The sequence below is a fragment of the Acipenser ruthenus genome, chromosome 22 (genome assembly GCF_902713425.1).
Source record: "Acipenser ruthenus chromosome 22, fAciRut3.2 maternal haplotype, whole genome shotgun sequence".
Taxonomy (NCBI): domain Eukaryota; kingdom Metazoa; phylum Chordata; class Actinopteri; order Acipenseriformes; family Acipenseridae; genus Acipenser; species Acipenser ruthenus.
In genome coordinates, this window is record NC_081210.1 from 10,086,430 (window position 1) to 10,099,527 (window position 13,098).

Here is a 13,098-nt window from a genome sequence, read left to right on the forward strand (position 1 = left end):
TACTACGATACTATAAAAAGACTGGCACCCTGTGTGTACAAAACACACACACAGCACACCACCCAAACATTTGCACTAAATCCCCAAGAGGATTTTGCAAAACAGGTTTTAATTTAAACTTATTTGTACTTGTGTGTGTTATTATTATTTTATATATATATATATATATATATATATATATATATATATATATATATATATATATATATATATATATACAGAAGATTGTTTCAGTATTAATATTTGGCAATCTTAGCACGCATTAACCAACTAAATATATGTGTGGCAAGCACAATCTCCCCCTGCTTATAAGACAGACCTCTCATAAGACAAAATGGAAAATGTTATTATGGAAAGAGGGAGTAAACAGTTGGGCCCATAAATCAGGAGTGGGATGTTGAAATAAGCATCCCTGGTGCTGACATGCTTTCTGGGATATCTCTCGAATAGAATATCTTTCCTTTCAACAATTCCTCCTTTCTTTAACTCTCCATGACATCATACACCCCTCCCCCCAACCCAGCTCAGTTTAATTGTATTATTATTAATAGTATGATCTATAGAGTTTATCTAAGCATCCCACCACAAGGGTGGGCATTTAATTCTCATTTATCATACACTACCCCATGGTGAGCAATTTTTTTCCTGCCAGAGTTCTGAAGTTCGGTCTGTACTAGGAGTTATAACGCGACTGTACCAAAGTGAACAGTTTAAACATGTAACTTCATGTTTTTTTTAGGGAATCAGGTGTTGTGGAACTGCATTTTTCTTCTTCGGTGCTTTGCCAGTTTTTGCGGTCAGGTTTCCGTGGCAATTTGTTTTGGCTGAAAAAAAGGTTAGGGAGTATATTACATTTTTTTTATACACAACTATTTTGCCATTTTTATGTTCACTAGTTTGTTCCGAGGGTGTTTGTGTTTGCTAACATTTCTGTGTACCTTTTTGTGTGAAGTGGATTACCTTCAGTCAGAATCAGAGTGTATTACAAAGCATCTTTGTCTGTGGATGGGAGATTTTGTGCATGGGAGATTTTTCGGATGTCCGACTTATAGATGTTTACAGTGACGCCCTCATGGAAAATGAAGTTTGGAATAGTTCTGAAGATTGAAGGCAGAGAGCTAGTTGCCGAGGTAGTTTCGATGTTGGAAGCGTGCGTTTCTTTTGGATTTACCTGATTTTCACTGACGCGGAGTGCTCTGGAGGGTTTTCTTTATCAGGTACACTGGAGAAGTGTGGACAGGTGTTGCTGTTTGACAGTTTGACAGAAATATACTTTGTATTTTTTTTCTAAAATAACTTTTTTTACAGCTATGGCAACAGTTTTGCATTGCCTAGAATTTTAGGATTGAGCCATAATATATATCTATATATATATATATATATATATATATATATATATATATATATATATATATATATATTCATTCATTGGATTTGAGCAGTTCTCAGTATGTCACTTTTGGGCAATACCAAAAAGAACCTGTCAATTCACTTTTTGTCCTTATGAAAAAAGAATATATTAAAAAATATACTTTTAATGGTGCAAAATATTTGAAAATGGATATCCATAAATATAATAAAAATATATTGATATAAATGTATCTATTTTATTTTAACATATTTGGTTATATCGACAATATGCAAAAAATGGCCACTTTTACACATTTTAGAAAATATATAAATACTTTTAAGAATATATTTTGAAATATACTAAAAGATATACAGTGGAACTCCGTTTATCCATGCGTTTCTATGGGCATAGGTTCACGGATGTGTGAAATCCACGAATAAATGTGGTGTGTGTGTGCACCACGGGCATTAAGTCTACATTAGCAATAATGCACTGTATTTCAGACATAAAACTCCTCAGGGCGCCGCAGATGAACGGGGTGTGGATTCTGTATTAGAAATGTATTTCAATTATAAAACTATACTGCATGAAATATATCGGACAATATATTTTTCATGTACTTTTCCCTGGTATATTCAATGCATGATACTTTAAATATATATTTAGAAATATATGTAGTGCAGTACTTTGGAACAATATATTACCATCAATATAAAATATACGGAATACAATATAACTCAAATCTATTTTCTGACATATTCTTTCAAAATATATTGCATTCAAATGTGCTGGGGTAAGTGGTGTAAGAACAGCTACATTTTGCGCCATATTAAATATTCTGTTGTTTAGCTTGGCAAGCAATAACTGGCATTCAGAGGGCACGATGAAGGCAGCAATTCCTCAAATAGAGGTCATAATGTGGAATTACTTTCTCTGATTGCTGATTACGACAGCACAGTATTCTCGGATACCTCTAAAGATTCAGAACGAATAAAAGCAGAAGTAGAGGAAGGAAGCCAAGTCCGTAGCTGTAATGATTGATTAAACAACCAACGATGGAAACGCAGCTCAGCTGTCTTGTGTTTTCAGGTATGTGACTGACAGTGTCCCAAAAGAATGGTTGTTCTGTGAAAATGTTACATTTGATAAAATAAAAATAATAATAAAAATGCTTTTAAAAAGACCAAATTCCCATTAGGCTTTTTTTTTTTTTTTTTTTAGATTCTATAAGATTGTTACCTTTATTAAAAATGTGCATGGATTAATCTACTGATTAATTTACTGGTTAATCAACTAATGCCCATAAATTAACCAATCAAAATTTTTAATCGAGTGACATCCCTAATTAAAATACATTCTCGTAATTACTGTTAGAGCCGCTGCCGCATTTTATCGTATGTAGGGGTGTTTTGTTAATTTAGTTTGTCGGTTAATTTATTAATGTTAGTTTATTAGCATACACTTGCCTATTGCTTTTCTCTTACTTATTCTGTTCATTTCATATGTTGATGCACGTGCGTCATGACATAAGTAATAAACATGTGTGTATCATATCGTGATTGGCCTTGTCATATGGGTCTGTGGTCAACTCTGTCTAAGAACACTTTGCTTGCTTCCCGAGCGGGGTTCTCTTAGCCGGAGACTGCTGTAGTATAAATGATAAAACACCACTGGTGATCTGTTTCTTATAATACAAGGATCTAAACAGTGCATCCATCACACTTGAAATTGTATATTAGTGCTTGCAGGGTAATGTTTGTCAGAAACCGAAATGTACCGTATTTGGTCAGGTATTTATTTTATTCTTTGAAAGTAACAGGAAAAAAAAACAAACATGTTATGATCCCTTTATGACCTCTACAGTGCAAACGCCTTCAATACTGTCATCTATTAAACCCATCCTTTTAGATTCTTGACTGACTGGTACAGCTTGGCTCAGTGGATTCAGGTCAACATTACCTAAGATACTGCTCAAGGACTGAGAGGAAGGGTAAAATGAGACTACTGTACTGTAACAAACCGTAATATACTTTGGACTATGTGTAGTTCGACAAAGTTGGACTGCCATACTGTCTGGGCCTGCCCTTGCACCCCTACCCACAGAAAAGAAGACTTGCAAACTCTCTCAAACCCCAGAGTAAAGCCGTAAGTAATTAAATGGAATATATTACTGAGATGCCAAGGACCGCTGGTGCCAGCAGAAAAAAAAAAAAAAAGAAAACGAAAAATGGGTCCCCAGTTCCACAGTGCAATTTCCTGTTTATAATTATCTAATTAGATTTTAATCTGCAATAAACGGGAATCAAGAAGGAGTCAAAGAAAAAACAAAGTCTTGGAAAAGAAAGAAAAAACAAAACCGTGGAATACTTGAGTAGAACTAGTGCTGGGACGAACACAGGATTTTCATGTTCGGATATTCGCTTAACTTAAATATTCCTTGAGGAAGAGGGAAAAAAAAATAATTGTTTTGGTTCTCGTTTATTACATTCCACATAACAAAGTCACAAAACAAAAAATATATAATATATTCAATCTATATAAAAATCACTACACAACATTCCCAGCAAGTTGGGCACTGTTTAAGAGAGGCATTTCAGAATGAAGTGCTTGCCTTTTTTCTGGCCCAACGCTTTTTTGCTGTCTAAAACTTTTCAATAGAGGCTCGAGCTGCTGTGTTGATCCTATTTTTTTTTTGTTTTAATATATTAAAATCTCACATATCACACAGAGCTCTTTTTCATTTGCCATTTTTTAAACTGTGGTGAGGCGATAAATAAGTGCAAGGTATTTTTGTCATTTCTAGCGAATATGAACATGTGATTTTTGTATCTGAACACATGTCAAAAAATATTAATTAGAATATTCGGATATTTATCCCAGCACTAAGTAGAACTGTATGATAGTTGTGTGTGGTTGGTATAACACTGCCTGCTTCGTCTCCTTTGGGCCACTTGATCGTTTAATAGAGGCACACGATTTAAACAAATATGTCAGTAACATACATCCGCTTCTACAACTGTAAATACAAAATTAAAGAAATCGTTATCATATTAAAAGAACCACAGTAAGGATGGTCCCCAAGAGGCTCACCCAGTTAAAGCGCTGCCGCGGGGAGCGCAGGATGAGTCATACAGCTTGGACAGCACCAGAGGCTGAACTTTGCTGGGGACTCCGAGGGGGGAGTCACATTGGCTCTGCTGCTCCCGGGGTGGGGGATGCGAAACCGGCAGGGACTCCTTCTCCTCATCACGCAACAGCGAACCCTACTGGCCAGACACCGAGCACATTCAGAGTGGATGAGACGCAGGGCTGGTCTCTGTGCTCCGGGATCGTTAGCTCACCCACCTCTGCTCTGGATTGCTGAGCGTAAAAGCGATTCTGGCTTTAGACTTGTGAGATCGGAGGACGCCCACACGCCCTCAGAGCATCTGTGCTATGTGGGGACTCGCTGCGGTGAGAAGAAAACATAACTGGACATTCCAAATTGGGGGAAAAGAAATAAATAATAATTGGTCACTCTAAATTAACAGCTAAAACAGCATGTGGAGAGAGAACCTCTTGTGCTAAAAGATGCCCTTTCCTCACAATTAGATACATGTAAAACTCTGTGACATACCTCTGCACACTGACCGTTTTATATTGGGACCTTGATTGGAGATACAAATCAGGTTAATCGTGTGACACGATATGTGATCCCTGCTGCCCTATAAAGCTGCCGCAATTTACTTAAGAATTATTGCAGACCACCCATCACTGCTACCCCTGAAAGTGATGGCTACTTCCAAGACTATAATGCACCGTATCAGAACTGTGCACAAAGGGTTTGAGGAGCATGACAGAGACTTCAGGCATCTTCCATGACCACCACAAGTTCAATGCAATTGAGCAAGTAGGGATGAACTTGAACGATCGTCATAAAGATCTACGGCTGAAATATCAATGACTGAATGGATCCCTCGAGACACCTTCCAGCACCTTGTGGAGTCTACGTCATTTCATGTCAAGGCTGTAATCACGGCAAACGGTGGCTGAACCCAATATTAGGAGTTTAGGTTAACGTGGACGGGCGTCTCCGCTATATCCCCAGTGAAAATAAAACAAAAATAGCCGCCAAATGAATTAAGTGGAATTGTTTCTTGTAAAACACTTCAAGATGTTATACGATAATCACTATGCAAACCACAGCCCCACAGGACCTAATTTCTTATGATTACCACAAACAATACTAATAATAATTATTATTATATTAGTTAATGAGTTCCACTGGGACCTGTGTCTACACAAAATAAAAGATCTTAGACAGAGATTAAAATGCACGGAGATGAATGTTGTTAGCCTATTGTGTTGCTTTGAATAATGTTGGGGCTACAACCTGAATGTTAGTTTAAACTGTTTCAGTACCAAGTAACTTTACAGTAAGAATACCTTTGGACCATTTAGTAACTAGTTCAAGTCGTGTATTCTGTATCAGTGATCCAGACAAGGTTTTGGGTCATTGAGTAATTTACTCTCCAATTTAAGCAGCCAGTTAGTCCTGCCTTAATATTAATACTATTCTAGCTCGGGAAGTTGCTACTCTTGATGTAGTTAGATACTGCATTCACCGAGTCTCTTCCCACTAGTACTAAGCTTGTTAAAGTTTTTATAGTTGTTTTCTGTAAATCTTTTCTGTAAATCAGTTTCCAACTCAACAGACACGCTCCCTAAAAATACAAAAATAAATACATATAAATGTCCAAAAATACACTAATGTAAATAAAGAAACTGCAATATGGTATTCCTTATTGAACGCCTTGCTATAGCAAATCTAAAGCATCCCAACTTTCCCCAACATATTGCATTTATTATATAGATTTACCTCCCAACAGTTCAGTTGACAGATAGGTAAATTGGTAGGTTAAGGTCAGGGGGGCTAAGACGGCAGAATGCAATCACTTATTCACCAGTCACAAACACGCATTGCATTTTAAATTCCTTTGAATTTAAGACGCACTTTTTGAACAATTTTTCGCTTCTCAAAAATAGACTGCATCTTAAATTTGAGTACAGTATAGTGATCAGTGAATTAAAAATCGGCAACAAAAGAAGTGACTACCCGAGTACACAAGCAGCAACGTGACTTACTGCTGAGAAAAGATGAACAAAGACGTCACTGCCTGAATACACAAGCAGCAACATAACTGACTGCCAACAAAAGATGAACAAAGACGTCACTGCCTGAATACACAAGCAGCAACATGACTGACTGCCACGAAAAGATGAACAAAGACATCACTGCCTGAATACACAAGCAGCAACATGACTGACTGCCACAAAAAGATGAACAAAGACGTCACTGCCTGAATACACAAGCAGCAACGTGACTTACTGCTGAGAAAAGATGAACAAAGACGTGACTACCCGAGTACACAAGCAGCAACATGACTGACTGCCAACAAAAGATGAACAAAGACATCACTGCCTGAATACACAAGCAGCAACATAACTGACTGCCAACAAAAGATGAACAAAGACGTCACTGCCTGAATACACAAGCAGCAACATGACTGACTGCCACGAAAAGATGAACAAAGACATCACTGCCTGAATACACAAGCAGCAATATGACTGACTGCCACAAAAAGATGACAAAGACGTCACTGCCTGAATACACAAGCAGCAACGTGACTTACTGCTGATAAAAGACAAACCAAAACGTTACTGCACGATCTCGAATCATCCATGACATACAGTCAGCCATTTTCAAAGAAGAATCATTAGCTTCCTGAGGAATTCAACGATAAGCTTTTAAAATTTCAGAGTTTCTAACAAACAGTACCAGCTTGGACAGATCGGAAATGCTGATCAGACTTTTTTGCTGATCCAATTTTCACCCGTCTAACATAAATTAAAACTACTGTATGTTCCCATCACGTTCGTGCTGAACTAGCCCACTCCCATTCCAAATCGTACAACCTCACGTCACAATGACTCAACCAGGAAAGCGCTACAATTTGTTATTACTGGGTTGTTATGGTCATGGAGAAACTGAGTGGCCCAGCTAAACACAAAAATCTTAAACAAAAGCAAACGAGTAAAACAGTTTTGCTTACAAAAATACCGAACATTTTGGGTTTAAATCTTTGCAAGAGGATGGTTTAGCACCGACTGCGACAGATCAAAGCAATATCCCAACTGTAAATAACAGCACCAACGCTGTTGCTGAAGAAGTAGGCCTGCTGGGTGTAGAAACAGAACTAGCTAATGCTAGCCCATCTAGTCCAACTCATATGCCTGATCCTGTTTTGACACTTACCTTTAGTAAATGGAGGAGTCACTTGACGAATATTGGATAGAGATGGGACCAGTTGATTGCCAGAATCGCAGTGAAGGGGTATGCGGCTTAAGAGAGAAAATGTGAACAAGGTCGAACTCACCATCTTCCAATAAGCATTTTGAAATGCACACTGCAGAATGGCGAAGTCGTTGATCGTGACTGGTTGCTGTACTCACCTTCAAAAGGGAGTGTATTTTGCTTTGTGTGCAAGTTGTTTTCCTCAAAAAAAGTGGGTTGTCTTATTCAGGATTTGATGATTGATAGCATGCTGCAATCACAGTGGGGGAGCATGAACACTCGCCTGAACATATGCGATCTATGCTTCTGTGGTGTACGAGGGGAGGAGGCTGGAAGAATTTACACCTACAGGAACAGCAGCACTGGCAAAAGGGCTGAAACGTGTAGTTCAAATTCCTTGCTGAACGTGGCCTGGCATTTTGTGGAGGAAATGAAACAATATCGGAATTTTGGAGCTCATTTCCCAGTTTGATCCATTCCTGTCGGATCACCTTGCTAGGTTTGGAAGTCCAGGCAGTGGAACGTCATCATATCTCTCCTCTAGTATCTGTGAAGAGCTAATTGGACTGATGGGGAACAAAGTAAAATCTACAGTTATTCAAGAGATTAACGATGCAAAGTATTTCTCTCACACAGATCAGATCACAGTCGTTCTGCACTATGTAGATGTGACTGGGGCTCCTGCCGGATGATTTTTGGGTGTCCTTCTTATCACTGATCATTCAGGTAAGAATCTCACTGATGTAATCTTGAAGTATCCTGAAGTGCGTCTCTAAGGCAGAGACAGATTTCGCATAGAGTTTCATAAAAATCCTGGAAACCCTTTCAACGCACTGGCAGCACTGAAGCCTGTGTCAATGTATACAACTTGTGTGGCTTTCTGACTGAGTTTCAAAATATGTCAGCATATGACATAAAGAACAAAGCAGCTGCTCTCATGACCGCTTGTCCTTCAGATCTGGAAGAATCTTTCTCAGCAGAAATGCTTCACTTTGCTGAATTTGTTGTGGGTAAGGAGAAGACAGCTTCTGACCACCTCATTTTGAATGCCCCTGTGATTTCCACATTTCCAAATGTGACCACTGCCTTGCAGATTTACCTTTCTTTGATGTGCACTAACTGCTCCGGTGAACAGTCATTTTCACGTATGGGACTCCTTAAGAATTATCTGAGAGCCACCATGGGCCAGGATCGACTCAACTGTCCTGACATCATGTCACTGAAGCGTGACATTTTGAGAAAATTGGATTTCTCTGATATAATCAAAGACTTTGCAAGGACGAAAACAAGAAGACAATTATGAGGTAAGTAACATTTCATATTGCTTTCACAGTGCTATGTAATGCAGTGTAGTACCTGGAACCCATGTTATTTGGAGTATTCAAATACTGTGCTATTTAGTTTTTTTAATTAATTGTGTTGCTGAAAAGTTCCTAACATTACTTTAGAAATTAATAGAAAATAAATAACAAATGTTTTGACTTTCGTCTTTTGCAAGCCTTTTCATTAAATCAGAAGTCGAAGCATTTGTTAATTTATTTAACTAGTTTCTGATTGCTTTGAGTGGTCACATTTATGAAATACGTTCTTAACATTAATTAACATTATAAATTGCTTTTAAAAATTATTTGGACATTGAAAATTTGGTCGCTGGATTATAAGTCATTAAGTGGCTATTAGTACCATTAGCTATTAGTATAAAAAAGTTCATGAAGCAGGCCGTTTTATCCCAGTATTTTTACTTTTCTATGAATTTCAACATTGTGCAATTTTAGATTACCTCTACAATTTCTTTCTCTGTTTGATCGATCAGATTTCAGTATTTCTCATTTAAAGTGTCCCAGACAAATTAAGATAAAGATAGAAGATTTTAAGTGCAATAGGCATTTACGTGGATTGTACTGTAGTGTGTTTCTAGCCGTTGCTTAGCGTACATTTGATTGTAAAGTATCACCGTATGTTTGCATTGGGGTGCGACCTGGCAGCGATGGTTGTGTATTTTGTGTGTGTGTGTTTGTGGGGGAGCTTTTCTGCTATGACGTCCCGGGGCAAAGATAAATCTAAATCCGGCCCTGCTTAAAACACCCAGTACACAGCTTATCTGGAGCGCTGTACTGTATAATAATACAGTTAACAAATGAGAGTAGGCCATTTGGCCCTTCAGTGCTCATCCAGATCCTAGTAGCTGGTTGATCTCAAAACTTTTTCAAATTGAGTCTTTAAGGATCTGTGAACGGGAGAGAATTAATCTGAGCTGCAAATCGACCAGGAAGGGCGCTAAGTAAAGTTGGCGGTACGCCTTCACAGGGATGGGTCGACTTGATGGTAGGATGGAACTGGAAGTTGGCCATCTTGGGAAAAGGCTGAAGCTGTAACACTACTAAACAACTCTATTGTGATCAGCTGTGTTGCGTGGGGTGATTGGATAGAGCGTGGTGCCGCACTGACCACAGGGAGGAGTTTAGCAGTACAAAGGGGACACAGCTACGGGAGTACGGTCCCTTATGCTGACGCTGACGAGCCGGAGCGCTGTTTGTTGTTGTGTTTTGTTTTGGCAGACGGAGACCACAGGAGCTGAAGCTACTGAGCCAGCACTATCACCCAGAGCACTGGCACTGCCAACTCACTACAACTGGATACAGCACCCTGGACACTGTAGTTATTGTTTATTGTTTTATTATTGTTTGGGACGTCAAGCCCACTATTTAAATCCTCTACCATTGCATTTATTTTAAATAAAACCAGGACAATTTGTAAATACACCTTCATTGTGGATATTGATTCCCTCCTGCACCACTCACATCCTGACAGGATCCCATTGATTCAGCCTCATGTCTTGGTAACACATTCCATGCCCTCACCACTCTCTGTGTCTCCTGCCCTCTGTCCTTTTCCAACTGTGTCTTCTGGTTCTGTTTTCTGTGCTGTACTTTAAGTATCCACTAGGGTTAACATCGTTAACTCTAGACTACATAATTCCAGCTCCCTCAAATAAGCACTGCAGCCCACATGAGAACTTCCGGAAAAAAAATAAAAGCAGAAAACCCCTGATTATGATCCAGTACAGTAATCTGACAGGTGGACAAAATGATGACTGAAGTGATAAAATTACATTTACTGACAAACTGTATATGAAGCCCAGCTTGCCTGATAACGTAACATGGTATTGAATTACTAAAGTCAGAACACCCCACACCAACCCTGCACTTTGAATTCAAGAATTAGTCAGGGCGGGTGGAATAGAAACACTTCTCAGAGGGAAAAGTGATAATTAGACCCACTTAAAAGGTGTAGAAAAAAACCCCAATGCTTTATTTTTTACCACTTGTTACCACAGCAACACAACCCCTATTGTTTTCTAGGCTTTATTTTGACTTTAAGCCCAATTCAATGAACTTTTACCAGGGAGGGGGGTGGGAACAGGAGTCTGGGACATTTCTGGAAAATACTAATCCATGTAATAAACAAAGAAGAAGCAGTATTGATTTGATGTGATTATTGATAATCAGACATGGCAGCCATCTGTTGTAGCTTCAACGGACATCAAAACGCTATCCGAGCGAATCACTGTATTCTTTAATATGACTGGAGCAGAATAAGCATGCCCTCAAACTCGTCTTACATCTATCAATGCACATTAATGACAAGGAGGGCTTTCTGTTGTTTTGTTTTATAATTATTCTACAGTTAATTGCAGCACACATTACATTGGGTGTTTATGTAAAGAGCAATGGGCTTGTCTCTCTATAAGCTGTTTCACACGGCTTGAGTTCAATTTTACAGTTTTCTCGTTATTGGAAACAATTGCATTTAACTGGGCAAACATAATTCTCCATCTTAAAGGGATACTTCACATCATCTACATGTTCTTAATTCCATGCCTTATTAATATCTTATTATGTGAGCTCTACCTGATTTTCAATTGTTTTTTCTGCTTACATCATTCATTGCCATGTTTCTGTAAAGACTCCTCATTAAGTTGGTTAAAGCTGAGAGACTGGAAGGGAGGCAAGCAGTGTAGCCCAGTGATTAAAGCTGAGAGACTGGGAGGGAGGAAAGCAGTGGGGCCCAGTGGTTAAAGCTGAGTGACTGGGAGGGAGGCAAGCAGTGTGGCCCAGTGGTTAAAGCTGAGAGACTGGGAGGGAGGCAAGCAGTGCGGCCTAGTGGTTAGGCCCAGTCCTCTTAGTCCTGTGATGGTAGGGAGGGTTTCTTACCAATCGACACTCTGGGATCTCTTCCTGAAGGCTGGTCTCTCTTCCCCAGTTCGCTCCCCTCCTGCGTTTACTATCTTGCTGTGTTTGTCTTTCAGAGACAGGCGCTGGGTTAACTTGGAGATGCCCGTCTCCGATCTGTGGGGGAGAGAAGAAGAAACACGTGGTTAAATGTGATCTGGGGGGATGGAAGGAATGATATGCACAAAAAAATAGAATAATATGGCATGATATACTGGTTGAGGGTAACACATGTGTCATAACCCTGTCAATGGTGTGTAGGGCCACGATTGACAGCCAGGACGCTCTGTAGAAGGGATGCATCAGGTGTACGAAGATGGTTATTTATTTTAAAATAAAATATATAGTTTAATATCGGCTGAAATTCGTTTCCAAATATGTTCTCCACCAATGTTTATGTTTAAATGCCCTTTTGGGATGTCTTCTTTTGAGTATAAAGTTTAAAAGTTGAAACTATAACCTGATTAAGTGTTTCGAATCAGAATAAAGGTTTGTTTCGGAGAAAAAGAAAGTCTATCTCAGCTCCGCTGGACTTCGCGTCATATACATTTACTGTTAGAAAGCAGAGAAGCGCATTCTCCATACAGTCTTTGATAATGACGGATATACACCATAGTCAATGCGGAACACAACAAACTAGCGTGTAAAACAAATCTGGTAGGGTTGAAGTGTAGCAATGTTGAAAACCAGACACAGTGAACTCAGAAAGTTCAGTTTTAATGATGTAACAATTCAACTGAGAATTCCTGAATTGGTTCTGAAGTAACACAGGTCAGTTTTTACCACCTCTAATTTCTTCAGGAAATATATACAGTGGCTACCCATCCTGTGGTTTAATGTACTTAGTAATATTAAAATACCCTCCATCTCGATAATAGTAAATATTTCTTAATGCAAAATTTTGTAAAGCAAAAAGTTGGAATAATCTTCAGCTCCTGACCAAATCCTTCAGCGCACATTGTGTGCGTGGGTGCGAACATTCTGCAGCCCTGACCACAATGTATCATTATTTAGGTGTGAAGGAGGCTGTCTGTCTGTATGCCTCTGTAACAGGGGTGTTCTGTTACTGTGTGGGTATCCGCTGAGAAAAAAGAACATAAGAAGAACATAAGAAAGTTTACAAACGAGAGGAGGCCATTCAGCCCATCTTGCTCGTTTGGTTGTTAGTAGCTTATTGATCC

General features: G+C 39.0%; 1 protein-coding gene across 6 annotated transcripts in view; it reads right to left on the reverse strand.

The window, feature by feature from the left end:
• Positions 1-13,098, reverse strand: part of LOC117431725 (ankyrin repeat and fibronectin type-III domain-containing protein 1-like) — a 256,983-nt gene that overhangs the window by 47,375 nt on the left and 196,510 nt on the right. For all 6 annotated transcript variants that reach the window (XM_034053016.3, XM_058995967.1, XM_034053015.3 and 3 more), the window contains one exon: positions 11,900-12,034. In XM_034053016.3, coding sequence (XP_033908907.2) covers positions 11,900-12,034 — 135 coding nt within the window. The remainder of the gene's footprint in view (positions 1-11,899; positions 12,035-13,098) is intronic.